Source organism: Charadrius vociferus, unplaced genomic scaffold (assembly GCF_000708025.1).
Source record: "Charadrius vociferus isolate BGI_N301 unplaced genomic scaffold, ASM70802v2 scaffold136, whole genome shotgun sequence".
NCBI lineage: Eukaryota > Metazoa > Chordata > Aves > Charadriiformes > Charadriidae > Charadrius > Charadrius vociferus.
The window spans coordinates 4051649-4068925 of record NW_009648960.1 but is presented as its reverse complement, the minus strand read 5'-3'; the positions used below and the strand labels follow the sequence as shown (position 1 = coordinate 4068925).

Genomic DNA, 17277 nt, shown 5'->3' with positions numbered 1-17277 from the left:
CTTGCTCGGACAAATGGGAGCTAATTAACAGGAGTGAAATATGTGTGAAGTTGCAAATAATGATTAGTTTTGTTTATGTATAAATACTAATAGTCATAAGAGAATGCAAATGCTTGTGTGGGAAACAGCTGTTCCCCACAGGCTGTTTTGGACAAAAGGGAATGAGTGTGAATGTTCATAAAACAGCAAGTTAGAGGGGATGTATAAATAAGGTCAAATAGCACATATGTTCAGGAACCCAGTCAGTGTTCTCCAGTGTGGTTTCTGTCATGGCCGATTGCACACGCTATGGAAAAAGGATCACCATGCAGTTCTGTGCCCGAAGAGCACTCTTTGCAACTGCAATGAAAATTGCAGCAGCAGCTTCACTTGTTTTAACAGTTGTGGCATTCTTCCCTTTATTGCCAGGGAAGATGTCGTTGCATTATGATGACTGATTTACTTCTCGTTAAGTGGGTCTACATTTAACTGTAATTAGTGAGTTAGAATCAGATTAATGAAAGGACAGCCCTCAAGAAACTGGTGCTAATTATTGCAAGGCATATGAGAGTCGGGGAGGACTTGACCCATAATTTTTACAGCTTGTGGTTTGTTTTGGTTTTAAAGCAGTTTTCTCATGCCCAGGACAGACAAGCAGAGGCACTTTTGCATTTAAACCGTTTCATCTGCCAAATGGACGTTTCCCTGGCAGCGCTGCTAGTAACGTGCCTGTGCTGCACCCAGTTGCTGCCTGACGATCAAGGGCACAGTCACCCACTTGGAGCTGATCTCTCCTGCTAATGTCGTTACAGGCGTTACAGGCTACAGTGAAGGCAAGGAACCATGGCGGAGGATAGGAAAGACGAAGCCAAGGCACCGCACTGGACGTCGGGTCAGCTAACAGAGGCTTCTTCACATCCACATTCACCTGAAATTAAGGAACAGGGTGGCACAGGTGCTGGATTGGTCAGAAGTGCAAATGGATTTCCCTACCGAGAGGACGAGGAGCCAGGGCTGGGCAGCCATGAGCAGCCGGGGACATATGCTCAGACCAGAGAGAATGGGATCAATGGAGAGCTGTCAGCGGGGGACAGGGAAACCGCAGGTAATGCACCTCAGTGCCTCGCCATGAAACACGGGGTTCTTCAGACCACTGGATGATGTTTCTCCAAGGGGAAATGTTAGCTGGAGCCAAGCGTGCCCCAGGGCGCGGGGGAGCTGACATGAGGAAGCACATGCACTAGCTCTACACAGCAAGGGCTGCATCTTCATCTGGGTTTGCACAGTTTGCGTCCTTACCCAGGATCCTGGGAAGTGCTCTGAGAAGACTTCAGGAAAGGCATGATGGTGCCTTGGTGCATCTTGGTAGATGGGGCAGGGTTACCTGTCTGGGCATGGGAGAACACGCTGGTGTAGGGCCTCTGGGCTGGGAGGGAATAGAAAACCGTGCAGCTGTTGCGCATGGATGGCTCGTGTTGCTCTTGCATGCGTTTGTGTGAGCATGAAGGATGGGTTCTCCTGTTATTACTCACAAGTAACACCACCTTCTTGAAACCGCCAACTATTTGCAGAATAGTGTGTTGCTTAACCTGACCAGGAATACCACAATTCAGCTTCAGCATTTATTCACCCTTGCCCAGGCATATTTCACTGGATACTCACTGGGGCTTTGTCAGTTTGTAAACTATGTTAGGATTTTAGGATTCAGCTTGTTATTTGGGGAAAAAAAAAAAAGTGTGACTGTGTCAAAATGAAATATGCAAAGCAAGTTTCCTGTTTTAGAAGTAAATGCTAATTCTCTCTGTGCAGAGTTCCCACTTAAAACCCCAAATGCACAGTGCAAGAAGAATTTCTCTTGTACAGACACAGCTGCCCTTGATGCATCCCTCCATGCATGCTAAAGAGGTCTTTCTAGCAATGTTTGTTGGCTGTTGACAGCATTTGGAGATGCTATCCATAATTTCTCAGCAGCAAGAGAATTTTAAGGCTCTTGGACCCTACAGTCATTTCGTAAGCAATCACGCTGGAAATGGAGATCTCTACTAAAATTAAATGGGTTTAGGTGAACACACTGTTGATGATTGTTTTGGGGGATGATAACAAGGTCTTGTCTCTGCGCTGTAACCCAACTTTGTGCTATGCTTAGCCAGCAAATAAGCAGGAGCAGCTGTGCAGGAATCACAGAAGTAAGATGCTGCAGTTCTTAGGGGTTAACGTGGACTGTGGGGAGACTGAGTGCGTTTCTTATCTTTGCCACAGATTTTTCACAGTCTTGGACAAGTCCCAGCCATATACCCGGAGAAATGGGAATAACTTTTCAGGATGAAGAGGAAGTTCCTCCTCCTCAGGCTGTCACAAGCTCAGGTTCTGAGTGGTGGTCAGTGTCTGAGAGGGGCTTGAACATTTAATTGAGGAGTTTGCAACTAATGGGTGAGAGGAGGCAGGAACCCACTGCTGCCCATCAGCAGGCATTGTAGTACTGTGTTTTCATGTTGGTTTTTGAGGCAAGGAGTTAAACAGCAGAACAAGAAAAAATGAGGCAGTATGGTCTAGGGCAAGCAGTGGGACTGGGAACACATGCTTGTGGCCTCATTTCTTCCTCCCCAGCTTTCTTCTCACCGTCTGCTTAGATTGCAAGATCTCTGGTGTGGGGACTTATTGTCGATCCATACAGTTTTTGTTTGGGAGTCTTAATATAGCTTATCTCGTGGCATCTTGCTTTGTCCTTGGAGACCAGAAAAGTCCCCAAAACTGCTTGCCTTCATGCATGAATTCCTAGCTCTCTGGAAACTTGTGCACTGCACACTCACACACTGGCTAAGACTGTATTTAATTAATGCAATGTAAACCATCTTAGGATACTTAAGATATATTTTTGATCATTTTTCTTTTTTTTGAAGGAGAAACCTGTTGGCAACTTACTGTAGTAATAGAAAGGGGCTGAGGTGTGTGTCGCCATTTTACACTAGTATTTACTAGCTGGATGTGCTTAATGCATTGTGAAGCAGGAAGTTAAGAGGTGGATTTTTGGTATTTGATTCAAAGTTTCATCTTGAAATTAGGATTGCCGTTCTCCACCAAATTCAGTCATCTTTGCTGTATTTGTCTGCTTTTAAATTTTAACTGCAGTGGGGTGTTGTATCAGGTAGGGTTTGTAAATGCCACTCTGATACACGTAATTACCAATAATCTGAATGGTTTAATCATTTCTAGTATCTTGCTGACTCCAAACAGCTGAGAAGAAAATGTACAGGAAGCCAAGGTCGACCGAGATAATTAAGCCAAACTGTGGGTTTAAGTGGATTTACAGGGATTTTATTTTCCCTGGTGCAAGTCCAGCACTATAACCTAGGTGGCCTTCATGTCGGACTCCTAAATCCCCAGCAACTGCAACAACCAGCTCATGTGTGGTGGAGCAGTAGTATAAACAGGGCATTTCTCAGGCAGCCACCCATCGGACATCCCTGCTGATTACAGCTCAGTTACATTTTGAAGCCTTTTGCTTAAGGAAGCTCTCCAGCACCGGACTGACCCAGGAGCTGGGATTTAGTCACAAAATGGGCCTCTCCTAGGGAGAGGTATTCTGCAGCAGTGCACTAGTCCCTTCGGGGCACAGCAAAGCAGCAGGGCACACATTTGCAGGGCTCGTGCTGTAAAATCTGAGGGCTGTGTGTTAAGGAGAAGGTTAGAGTCAGGCCACCAAGACAAAGCCACCTTATGCCAACATTGATGCAGAAGCAAGGGGTGGTAATGGGGGAGGAAATAACAGTTCTTGCCAAAACACATTCAATCCATCACTGCAAGTGACATTTTTAGGTTTGCACAGTTAAAATTTGCCTTCCTGTATATATGCATTTCTCTCTCTCTTGGCATCTGTCTAAGAGTTATTGAGTCTGACCTCAATTTTGGAATCCTCTGAATCTGGCTGTTGTGTTGCCTTTGATTGATCTGTCTCGGTATCGTGCTGGTAATGGCTGCATTATGGAGACACATCAATGCCCTCCTTTCAAATGGACTGATGGGAACGTGGGAGAGTGCACAGCGCTGTGGACAGGGCCGCCTCAGGGCCTGATCTGGCATCCACTGAAGTCACAGGCAAATATGTGAGAGAGAATAGGATGGGTTTTTTGGCATAGCGCATAGGAAGCTATTATGGATGTGATACAAGTAAGGGCAGTAAAGCAGTTATTCTTTTTTATATGTATTTGTGTGTATATATATATATATTTGTATGTATACTTGGGCTGCCCCTGGCAGACGAGCTCAGCACAATGCCTCGGCCAGCCACAAGTCCCACGCTGCTCCGAAGGACCTCCTGAAGACACCTTGCCTTTGGGGTGGTCTACAGCATCCCACAGCCCAAGATCCACTGAGTTTCAGTGTGCACTCACTGATCCATTCCTGTCCATGTCCTTTCTCGCCTGCATACACACACAGTGTCTTTGGTGAGGATTTTGGAAGTACTAAGGCGGGGGGATGAGATCTGTAGCTCTTGTCAAGCTGAACATTTTCACATCACGAGATGTGTGCTGCAAAGGAGGCGTGATAGAGTAATCTCCAGAAACTCACTCTGAAGTAGGCTGATGTGAAGAGTTTTGGATTGGACCCCATGCTACAGCACAGGATGCATTTGACTTATAATGAAATATAAGAGTGGCAGCCATTTTTTTGCTAACTGAAAAGTTGTGGTCAACTAACTGGAAGGAAGTACAGAGGAGCAGTACAGGTGTGCTGCAGCATTCTCTGGGAACCAGCAATTCCACACAATCCATCGTATTTGACTTGCAAGGAACATTATGCTAAAAAGGTTTGGTTTTTTACACTTAAAATGCTTTTATTTTTCTTTTCAGTAATATAATGACTAACCTGTCAAATTTATATAATTAGAGGTAAAAGTAGTTGGACGTATTGTGAAGCATCTTCTACAATATGTCTTTATGTACAGTGATTCAGCTGATTGAGTGCTTTCTTCATTAAATGCCAAATTCAAGTTTATAATCAGAGGGGGGTTGGATTACCCTCACAGTTATTTGGTGGATTATTTTTTTGACAGATGAAGGGAAAGCATTTCCTGAAATCCTATTACCAGAGCCTCAGGACAGTGGCTCTGTCCCGGTGTCAGTCAATGTTAAGGACAGTAACGCATCCTGCCAGAGTGACAAACAGAGCACTTCATTAATTGGCAGGGTACCCAAACCATGTGGGATGCAAAGAGACTGCTGGAAAATTGTAGCAGACTTCCTGACACAGCACAGAGGACCGATGGCAGGTTGAACGTTCCTGCCTTGTTTTTCAGAGCCCTTGAGTCATAGGAAAGGTGAGTGAGAGGGAGTCTATGACAGATAAAAGAGAGAGGCTAGGATTTTTGGTGGCTGGGGGGAACCAGAGACTGATATGTGATAGCCTATAAGTGGAACAGAAAGAGGGGGGAGCCCTAGACCTGTGAAGAGGAATGAAGAAGTGACAGTATCGAGCTGAAGGAAGAGTGAGGGGCTGAGGAGTGGTGCGGGGACAGACCCAGCAGTCAGAGAGCTATGAGAGGTGAGGGGCAGAGAGCTGGTGAGATGAAAGCTGTGAAGGGAGCAAAGCAGGGGTGGGAAGTGGGCAGGAAGAATCGAAGAGAAAAGCGGGAAGGGGCAAATAATGTTACAGCCTTGTAACATGGATAGGATAAAATTTATCCTAATTCAGCCATTTGTTTTAGGCTTTGTTCTGCCAGACTAAATGGTCAATTGCAACAAATCTATTCCCGTGACCAACGACTCTTTAAATAAGTGTATTTAAATAAGCTGCAGGGAATGTCAGCCTGAAAGACTGCACTGGCATAGACAGTAAACACTTGAGAAGAGGTGGGGAGTAGTTTTAGGTTGGCTACGCAAAAAAAAACCCCAAACATGTTGAAGGCAGAGATTGTGCTTGTTTCAGCACCTGGTGTCAAAGAAACAGTCTGTATCCCGTCATCTTCCATAGCCATGCCTTCTAGTAGCCAATCTCTAGGTAATGAGGGTTTTGTTCACGGCCCTCACCACCACTGTGTTGTTAGAAAATCACCATGACTCTCAGTTCTGCTGGCTTAGGGCTCTCTGCCCATGAGGGCCAGGACTGGAGCTGCGATGGCAGGTTGTGCAGGGGCAGGCTTGCAGCTTTGTGCATGGGGTCAGTAAACATGACGGCCTCTCCAGGCTGAAACTGCACTGAGTCATTGCTTTGTCCCATGGCGTGTTAATGGTTTTTCTCTCTCTAGTGACTTCTCATTTAATCTTCTTCTCCTTTGTGTGTCTTTCTCCTTCTTTCTCTGTTGCCATACAAAGATACAAAGATACTAAGATGGCACTGCCAGTAAACATACTAACAGGCCGCCTTTGCACAGAGGCCTTTTAGTTTTTCTTTCAACAGGGCTGCTTTGTCAGAGCTTTCCTTTACGTTTGGCTGTTTGCACTGGTCGTCCTGCTGCTGCCCGAGCCCTCCTGGAGTTACCAGAGCCCCTCACAAATTCCCTGAACGCCTGTTCCCCAAAGGAGCCTCCCAGCCTTGTTGTCAGATGTGCATTTTCAGCAAGCTGCATGTCTCGAGCAACACAGACAAAATGCATAGACGGATGCAAAATCAATGGAGTTCAAAGATGAGTGTGATTGCTGTGTTTGTCCCGTTTCAGTTTATTTTATAAAGCTGGGAGAATGTCTTACCATGTCATTGATGGCTCCCATAGGAAAGAAGCTGTTAATTAGGCATTTTGATCTCCCTTCCTTTACCCAGGAAATGTGACAGTATTTACTGTGCACCATCTTCTTTGCCAGTTTAGATACAGGCAAACACACCAAACTTCTGAAACTTTTCTCCTCTGTCTTAAGAGTAATATAAGTGTCATTTTCTGGGACACATTATGGGAATATTTTAGACATGTTCAAATTATGTTGCTGAAGAGAACATGGGCGGAGATAACAGAGCCTCTTTGGGGCACTATTTTTACTGTTCTCTGTTAAGCTTGCTGTAGAAATCCTTCTCAGTTTTTCTTCTGCAGAGGACCAGCATTGAGGCCAGAGAAACTCTGTCTTTTCCCATGCATCCCCTAACCCCAGCTATCTTCTCCCTGACTCTGAATATTCACTGACTGCTGCAAAGACCAGTCTCTGCAGCTTTTCCTGTGATTGGTGCTGTTGGTCACTAAATCCAGTAAGATACTGCATTTTGTCCAACTGTAACCTGTCTGAGGTGCTGGCTCTGCCCTCCCACTTCCTCTTGGGACTTCAGAAATCAGTCAGTTCGTGATTGAAATGTATTGGTAGGAGCTGGAGGGTCTGGCACAGTTTGGGGCGGTACAAGCATGCAAAAATTATTGCCTGAAAGGAAGTGGGGTGAGATAGTCCAGTGTGCAGGTGCCGTGGATTCCCGTGAGTCAGACACCCAGGGGAGTTCAGCCGTCAGTTTCTTTTATCCCTAAAACTCTTCTGAAAATGTCAGTGTGTGGTTCAGATTCACTTTTGAAAACCGTATCTCAAACCAGGTGCAGTAACACCATTAGTGTCAACTGCTGCCATGTGCGTTGGATCTGGCCAAGAGAAGGCATCAACCAGCCATTTCCTTTGGGCTCCCTGTTGGTGTTTTGATTCACTTTGGTGTTTTCTTGTTACAGTATGAGCATTGTAAGAGGGAATTTCATAAGCAGCTGTGCTTCCTTAAGGAGTAAGAGTGAAATGGCTGCGAGCATGTTGGCCTGGCAACCAGTGCTCACTTGGTGATGTCAGTGTTCCCAGAAAACGTAATCAATACCAACCTCAGAGACGCAACAAGGGGCAACGAGGACCAGGATATGGAGGAAATATCTTTCATAACATGTTCCAACCACACTGGTAATTCAGACTGTGTGCCATGAGTGCTGTTTATCAAAGTTACCTTTTGAAAACATCTGCAGCCATCCTTGGGGGGCTGCTGTAGCCAGGATAGCTATTGCTGCTGAAGAATGAATAGCCCATCAAATACAGAACACATCCTGGGAGTTTTGTCTCCCCTTTTTGTGGACAAAAATTTGCCCTTTGTCTGTTCACCTCTGCCCTTCCTCCCCACCATCCATGTTTGGCTGCCTGCTCTGGTGGGGGCTGTAAATGCAGATTTGGCTGTTTCTTTGGGCTAGATCTCGACTGTCCAGTGCTGGCGTTAGCTGAGTGACTGGTAGGGCAGTTGTGTCCAGAGGCCATGTTCTAAATTGTGGCCTGTTGTGCTGGAGTCCTTTTCAGCGTATGGTAGGAGACAGCTTGTGCATTTATGAATTATGTAAAGTAGACAAGGTTTGTAAAAGCCAGCAGAAAAGGCAGACAGGTGTGAAGAAAGCTACCCCACATCATGCAGGAAGGCTGCGGCGGAGCCACAAGCAGGCAGCACAGCCCTGTGCAGGGCTGTGTGCTGCCTCTTTGCAGGCTCCTGCCCTCTGGGCTTGGATCAGCTCTGCCCATTGCAAAGAAGTGAGGGTGAAGCGCTTCAATGGCTCTTCCCTCTCATGTCTGAAGGGAAGCCATCATGGTGTCCATCCCCAGGATGGCAGCATGAAGGGCATGCAGGAGCACTAGGCAATATTTGGCAGGGGGTAGTGGTCTTTGCGGCTGCAGCTGGAAGGTGGTATCACTGGGGACTGTGCCAGCATATAATTTTCCATTCCAATTTTGATCTGAGGGCAGGAAGATTTGGAGGAAGGTTGATTAACAAACAACAAAGCTTTGTCTTGCGGACACACAGCTGCTATTGTTTTGGGCAGAGCTGAAATGGCATCTTCTTCTCCAAAGGCACCTTGAAAGAGAAGCAGCAGGTTCTTAGGTGACAGCCTGGGACGTGCTGGTGGGCATTGCCTGCCTCATTTCCTGGCCCCTTGCCCTGTGCACAGGCAATTATCAGCTCTCAGGGTCTCGAACACTGTGGAGCAAAAGAGCCTGGAGCCACAGTCGTTAACCCACTCAGCCCCATGCCTCGCAAAACCCTTCCTCTCCTTTCTGCATTACGGATGCTCCTGCGTGTGGCTTGGTGCACTTTCCAGCCCTGACAAACCACAGGTTAGCCCAGCGCAAGGCACAGCTCCCCGGCCCTGTCCCCAGGTGCATCAGATAGAGGCAGGTCCTCCCAGTACAGGGGCTGGACATCAGCCCTTCCACATGCAGCTGGGTGCAGGTTTAACCTTTGGCGGAGAGGAGGTAGGTACCATCAGATCACTTAGAAAAATGAGAGTTGCAATCAGTCTGCTGCTCCTGTAAGGAGTGCCAGGCGTTGCTGATTTCTTTTTTCCATGTTGCCATGCCAACACGTCCCTGTGCGGAGTGAGATCTCTTTTTAAGCTCCGCCGAGAGAAAGTATGTAGCCTGAGAGCTTATTTAGCATTCAGGAGTGCACAGCCTCTCTGTAACAGCTCTGAGCCACAGCCAGGGTGTCTGACAAAGGAAAGGAGGATTTATTTTTTTGTCTTTTTCCTCTAGCATTTGCTTCTCAAGGTTAAGAAAGTCAGGGTAGATGGGGAGAGAGGCTGGGAGCACTTTGCAATGGGGACCTCACTTTGCTGTTTTCACTGAGGCACAACTTCCATGGAAATGAAAAGGAAATATTACTTCGGGGAGTATTTATGGTGCAAAATACATGTGTGAGATATATATATACATGCAAATTTCTTGGTTTGACTAATGCTGATTACCTACTCTATATTAAAATTGGAAAGCAAGGGCAATCTGGGGTTTAATTTGAGAGGAACTCAAAGGAAAGATTAGAAGGAAGCCAGGGACAAACCCCCTGTCTTTGTCTTCCCTGCTGTTTTAGTCTGTGAGGTTACAATATAGAGAAAGAAATAATCTCTTCTCGTGGTGTATTCATATCCTAAGTAAGGACAGCAAAACCTAGTGTGTTGTACTGGTGTTTTGGTTTGAGTTTTTCCATTTTGTGGAGTTGCTACTGGTATATTGAACTTCTTACTTTAAATCCTTATAATGATAATTAATACAGGTTTGCTTGCCTTTGCCAGCTGAAGGGATCGAAATCAGCATAAAGCAGCTGGCATTAACACTCAGATGAGCACTGATAATCCAGTGCCTGTCCTTACCAGCTGTGAAAAGGTTGATCAGGAAATTCAAAGGCAAGTCTCAAAGTGAGAGGGCTATGTGCTGGTTTTGACTCTGTCATTTATTCCTTGGGAGATGCTGAGCAAAAGAGTTATGTTTTCCTGTGCTGTTTCACAGACTGACTGCAGAGCAGAGTTAGTGGTGCTTGGAAAACTGATTCTGAGGTGGTGGTTTAGAAATGCGTTCTCGATTGGTTTTTGGGGTTTTGTTATTACTGAGGCATTCCTCATGACATGCAAAAAATGCAGGAAACTCAAGGCCCCCCAGCTGTGTACATTAGATCATGTGAACGAGCCTTTCTCCTATGTGTGGAAAATACGTGGTCAAAACTTTAATACTTTAATTGCATTCAGTATATGGGAAAATAGCTGAGAGATATCATTATCTCCAAGGCAGGAAAACCTGTTAGCTGCTTCCCAGAGAGTCAGTTTCACTCAGGACTGAGTAGATTGGATACTTCATGGAAATCAGTTTCACTTGGAGGCACTATATACTTTGGAAGGGGAAAATAAACCCCAGGTATTTCACTTTTTTGTTCCTATTTCTTTCCTTGAGGTTAATTCACAGTCATATACGATCAGTGCGGTACAGCTGCCAGCAACCTGTAGCCTATGGCAGTTATGATAAAACTATGGTCCTCTGTCCGTGCAGCCCATGCATCTGGCAAGAGAGATACGTTAATAAAGAAGAGCAGAAGTATCAGCTGCCAGTGCTGCATAAATGTGACAGTCTTAATGACATACCAAAACTGTTTTCATCCATAGCCTTGCGCCACATATGACTGAAGAAAAAAGCTTCAGCTGTGACTATTGCTTTTTACCCCAAAGCCAGGTATGTGCCAAATCCAGGGTAACACAGCCTGTGCAGGTTCTTGGGGAGCTGTAAAGTGAGAGGGCTTAGCTGTTCCTGTCCATGGATTGTCTTCTCTTTCCTTTCACTGTCATCCTTTCTTTCTATTTAAGAATATATTGTCCTTCTAAACAATTGCTCTGTCAGCTCTTCCTTCTTTCCCTTTCTTTTCTCATTTATGTTGCCTCTGGCTGATTTTTTTCTTGTTCTCTGTGTGTACTCTCAGCTTTATCCCAGCAATCCAGTGTAGCTCCTCTGTGACCTTGAATTTTCACAGCCACTCCTCATTTTCAGTATACTTGAGAGATCTGCCTCTGGATGCAGACCTCTCCCGGTGACTGCAGTGACCCAAACCCTGGTCTCAGCTCTCCCCACAGCATCCCAGATGTCCCCAGCACCATGGCTGCAGAAGTCTGCAGGTGTTTAAGTGCCCAGAGAAGTTAGCTCTGTCAGAAAAAGTGGAAGAGGTAGTTCAGAAGATGCACTGAGGGCATTTATATGCATCTCTCACATCTCCCTTCTGCAAGAGTAGGTGCGCATTTCTCTTTGCTAATCATGTTGCACACTTAGAGGTGTAAGCCCGTGGTCTCCAAGGGTGGGCGGGCACTGGATGGGAACAGGCTGTGTGAGCGGTCGGGGATGAGTCCCGATCAGAGATGGTGGCTTGGCGGAGACGAGGCTCCCTTTGACTGGCATAGTGCCAGAAGAGAGGGGGAGAGATGGCTGAACTGCTGAGCAGGGCTGAGAACTGCTCTGAAAATCCATCCATGTCACGACCTCTGCAGGATTTGGTTAATTTGTATGTGACGCGGGACCTGTTCTGCTTTGCCTGTCTGTGGGAACACTCTCACATGCTTGACTGTAAGTACGCAACACCATTCTTCAGAGTTGGCAGGAGAAAGACATCTGTCTCAGTACAGATGCGGGGCTAGGCTGGGAAGCAGAGCTGGGAAGAGATTATCCGTGCAGCAGTTGCTGCATTGCGGAGCTAGCTGGTTAATCAGGGTTGGTCTGGCAGCGTGAGCCCTGGGGTGTACAGGGCATGGTATTGCTGCGTCATGTGTCACCATATCCCCTGGTGGGATGAACCAAAATTCTGTTGCATTGACAGAATGATCTTCAGTCCTTACCAGGCACGACTAGAAATCACACACAACATGTGCACAAGTTAATGTTAATTTTAAACTTAAATTCAGCAGAGTATGTATAGCATACTTTGAATTCTTTTTTAAAAAGATCACAGGAAACACTGTAAAAAGTGTTTAAAATCGGCTCAAAAGGAGCTAAAAATGAACTTTAAGGGACATGTCACCTCCTGCTGTAGGTGGCTTGGCCTCCATTTATTTCTGTGGGCGTTCTTAAAAGTCTGTTTGTTTAAAATCTTAACTTGTACTGAAGTTCAAAACAAATATTGATTTAAAAGTGAATTACCTGTTACATGTGTTTACTTGCACTCAAAGGATTAAATATCCAGTTCTTTGTTTTGAAACCAAAGTGCTTTCTTCTGCATGAGTCCTAAGGAGTTCATGTGTTAGTGAAAGACAGCTATAGCTGCTTTGTATGTGTGAGTGATATTTTCAGCTGATACCAAGTCCTGGGAAAGGCAATGGGACCTCACAGAGGGTCTGGTGTTGTCTGCTTCAGTATTGCATGTTAGCTGTAAATTGTGCTGCTGGCGCATCAGACAAAACAGAACTGATTAGCTTTTCCCACTTCTGACTTGTCTGAGAAATGCTGACAGTAGTAAATATTTTGTTCCAGGCAGTAGACTTAAGAAGATGTGACTCCAGAGGATGCACAGGAGCAAGTATTTGCAGTAATGAGAGCTCGTTTTAAAAGCATTGCTTTATTGTACTGACATTTGTATGACTCCCTTTTAACAGACTTTCATATTTCAAGGGAAGGAGGAGTGTGGGGACTGATCCCTTGGTGTTTTGTTTTAGAGCTGCCAGACAGCATGGCAGAGGCCTCTTCCAAATGAATGTGTACCAGGGTGTTGGGGAGCCAGAGGAGGGGGCTCACTGGAGCTGTCAGTATTGCTGTTAGCGTGAGTCGTTTTGGATTTTTCCACTTGAGTGCCTTGGAGATTTGGACTGTATCTGTCCAGCTCTCTTGCTGAAGAAGGGGATCAGGAAAATGCAGTTAGGGCAGTGGAGCTGAAGTACATGCAGAAGGTGTGTAAGTGGTCTGAGGACAGGTGGCCCAAGTCCTCGGATGCTGCTTCCCCAAATGCTGCAGAGCAGCCAGGGGTGCACAGAGAAGCCGCCCCTCCAGCCTCCCTGTTTGTCTGTGCCAGAACACTACTGGTATGACATAGCCCAGCTGCAGCCAGGACACCGGTTTTGCACCAGATTTACTCAGTTATAAAGCGGATATGTTAAGGGGCTGGATAATGGCAATTCAGATTCACAATCTTGGGTTTAAGGAGAAGGGAGGAGGGGCTGTTGAATACCTGAAGTACCCCAAAACAGAGGTCTAAGCCATTTGCTGTGGGGCCCACCGGGGCGTGAAGCTGCTGTTGGGTAGCTCCCCTGTACATGCTTTCATATAGTCACTACAATGCATCTTTCCCCAAAGGCAGTCAAAATATTCATACCTTTGTGTTTCAATGCATTAAACAATCAAAGCTCGCTCTTTCTCAAAACACAAGCCTTTTCTGACCTGTTCGGTTGGTTATCTGGTAAATCCTGGTGATTAACTTAATCTGTCACTATCCTCATTGTTGCTACAGTAGCTTAAAGTCAATGAGTTTATTAGGGAAATGATACTTGTCAGTTGTGTTGTGGTTTCATTTAATTTAAAAGCTGATGTTCCCATTATTTGCCTTCATACCTCCTGCCAATTACTGTTGATATTGCCAATAACCAGATCAAGGACCTACTTACAGCAAAATATTTACACTCACAAAAGCCATTTGAGAGCAAATATTTGAATTCTGTAAAGCTATGTTACTGCTTTTTTCTTCAGTCACAAGCACTAACCTATTGTCATTATTTGGGCTTTATATAACTTATTCATACTGCTTTGATTGCTGCTGTGCATTTCTCTTTTAACCTAAGTGCAAAAGGCAATACTTAGGGTTGTCACAATCCCAGTAATAAAGTCCAAGATGTGCCTTTGGTTTTTCCATCAGGAACGTCCCTGACCGAAGCCTAGGTCTTTTTTTCCCCAGCATTTCAGCGGTCTTGACTCAAACGTGAGTCGTCCACCAGCTTCTAGGAGACCTGAGCATGAATTCAGGACCTGTCCTTAGGGAACTGGCTAATGCCTCTAAACAAATCGAATAGCTATTTGGTTTGTAGTCCTGCTGCACTCGGAATTGCACTACCCCTGGGGAGAAAAAATCTATAAGTCCTGTTTGCTTATCAAATTGTCAGAGATAGCAAATAGCCACTTTGTATCTTTCCTTTTTGCAGGAATATATTTGGGGTATTTTGCCTCACTAAGCAGCATAGGTTGCTCTATGCTTTTGTTGTTGATTGGATTCCACTGTGCCAACAATTAGTGCTGGTTACCTTGGAAACTGCTCTGCACCCCACTGAGGATTTTGACAGGCACATTTTGACTGAAATTGCTTTGTTTTCCCAATTCTGCAAGCACACATGTAGCTAATCCTTTTGGCGAGCACTGCCTGTGTTCCTTTCTTAAAATGTAGCAAAAATAATGAAACATATTATCTGTTTGCATCTTTCTTTATCCCTGTTTTAGCCTCAAGGCTCCAGGAGTGTTAATTACCCGTTGCTTTAACTGAGCTCACTGTTAGTTTTCTTGGTAGATGTCTGAGAGGTGACATTGTGAACGCATGTGAAGTTTTAACACAATTTTCAGTCTCCTCCTCTCCATCCCTCCTTCCTATCATCCCTTCCCTTTGGTTTTCTCCTGAAGCATTTGTTGTGCTGTGTGGTTCCAGCACGTTAAACTTTGTTTATCCCTTAAACAAGTTCTGCTTTACAGAGACCAGATGGCATCTTCCATGACTACGGCAAACTCTAGATCCGCTGCCACCGTAGTGGTATCAGATAGAGCTGTTGCTAGAAAAAGCAAGGGGTGATGCTGCTCCATTTTGGGAAGAGTGTCCTGGTAAAATTGTGGGGACATGAAATGCTTTTTCTTTTTAGGAGGAGCTGTCCCTGTTGCTGTGAAATAATTCAGAATTGCAAAGAGGGGTAGGAGGGAGAGAGAAGAAGATAAAAGGTACTGTAGGATGAGGGCTGTCGGAGGCAAATATCTGAACCTGAGCAGTTTCACCTAGGAAGTGGTGTTCATAGCAAACAGCTCCTCAATGGACTAAGCCTGAAGTTGTGGTAGGTTGGAAGAGAAGAAGTGCCTAAGGCTGAAGGAAAACCATTAAAAAGGGCACAAAGGGAGCAGACACCACACATCGCATCAGTTGCAGAGGGAAGCTGCTCCAGAGGCAGCCCAACCCACAGCAGAGCTGCAGGTCTGGGTGCATAGGGGGTCTTCCTGAGGTAGGGAAATGCCCCGGGCAGTGGAGAGACCTGGCAGGAGCTGGCAGCTCTTGTGGGAGATGCTGATGAGGCTTGGGCATTGCCAGAGCAACCGCAACATCCCCCACACCTATAAAAAGCAGCTCAGGGAGGACGAGTGACCAGGAGTACAGCCAACAGAGCGGCCAAATAGGGCATGGTGCGGCAGTTTGCTCAGAAGGGCATGCAGGAAGGATGTAGTCACCCTACCACCTCAAGAGGTGAGTTCAGTTGGTGGTTGTCATCTTCTCAGGAGGACCTTAACTATGGTATCCACCTGGTGGAAAGCCATGTCCTCTGCACTCAGCAGAATGGATGTGGTGACCCAGACAGAGCTCCCATGAAAACATGCAGACAACCAGATCTCAGGCTGAAGGGCTTGCCAGAGCCTTCTGCTGGTAACCTCGCTTTCTGGCTCCTGGCTGAGTTTCTGTCAGTGAAGGGGGGCTCAGGTGTCTGGAGGGAGTGTCTGAATTACACCTACTGCAGTTTAAACATCCGTGCCAGAGCAAGCTGGTTGGGGATTGGGCAGCTGTTGTGCCCTTGAGTGGGCTTATGAGGAGGGCAACAGCTTTTGGAGGCAGAGGGAAGGCTGCAGCTCCCCATACCATCAGCAGCTGGTTCAGCATCCCCTGTGCATCCCAGTACTCTGAAAAGGTTTGTGTCCCTGAGTTGTCTGTGGGGCAGGGAGATTCGAGATGTCCTGATTTGGTATGCTGAGAGCTGGGGTTTGTAGAAGAATTGGATTGACTTCCAAAATCAGGAGCAGAGTGTGCTTACTTGTTTGAGTTTTAGCTTTGGTTTAAATTAGCGTAGTACCCAAGACAAGTGCCTGCTCTCTCAGCAGGGCAGGGTCCTCTGTGCTGGCCAGAGAGCAGCCATGGCACTAGTGGCAACTGGGCAGACTTGTCCTGACAGCTTTGTCGGAGCTTGGTCTGAAGTGACAACCCTTAAAGGGAGCAGCAGAATCACTGTCCCTGTGTTAGCTCCCAGCCGCTCGGTTCAGCTTGCTCATTGCCAACAGGCTTTTGAAAGCTTGTGCTCAAGGTCTTTCACAATGTCTCTTCTCCATTATGGACATTGCATTTGGGGAGCACCTGTACTTTTGGGTACTGCATTCCCTGAAATCAAACTGGGAAACTCAGTCTGTGTCCTGTATCATAAGCAGCTGACATCTTGGTAAAAAGGAGCAACGTTTTGCTGTCTGCAAAATGCAAAGGAAAGCCGTATTGCTGTTCTTCGTTGAGCTGGAGTCTTACGTGAAGTCAAGGTCCTTGTTGTCTTTAAGAAACATGTATTTCATGTTACTTGTTATTTGTTAGTGCCATTTTTGTGTCACTGTCCTGGTTTGAGTGAATGGTTACCTGCTTAAAGAGAGGGAATATAAGTTTCTACAAGCAAAACTATCTCTAATGAATCCAGAGCTTTTAGGCTGTGAAGAATTTGCCTGGCATCCAGGCTGGCTAACTCTCCTTTATCTTTTTTTGTTCTTTGTCATTAGACTTCCTTGAACTTTAACTGAACCATAAGGAAACTATGAAAAGTCTCAATAGCTGCCCTGTGAGGATTTGACTTACCCACTGGATGTGCTATTTATATTGTCCATTAGTACAAAAATGTCTGTCCTTTTGCAGCAGTCATGTATAGTAAAAGCACTGCTTTTCTGGCGAAATGCCTGTGTTTCCTGTGTCACCCAAAATATCCATTAACAGTGTTCAGAAGTTGACCTTTCTTGATTAAAAAAATCCAGCCAAAAAAACTCTGAAACCCAAAACCCAGAGGCCATTTATACTTTTATTTACTTATTTTGCATAGCCTGAAATTGGAATTTGTATTTCTCAGGAGGCAACCTTTCACCCCCAGCCATATTT

The 17277-nt window shown here is 45.7% G+C and overlaps 1 protein-coding gene across 3 annotated transcripts in view; it reads left to right on the top strand.

The window, feature by feature from the left end:
* The first annotated feature begins 822 nt into the window (after positions 1-822).
* MAP2 (microtubule-associated protein 2) overlaps positions 823-17277 on the top strand; it is a 68190-nt gene continuing 51735 nt past the window's right edge. For all 3 annotated transcript variants that reach the window (XM_009887579.1, XM_009887578.1, XM_009887580.1), the window contains exon 1: positions 823-1084. In XM_009887579.1, coding sequence (XP_009885881.1) covers positions 823-1084 — 262 coding nt within the window. The remainder of the gene's footprint in view (positions 1085-17277) is intronic.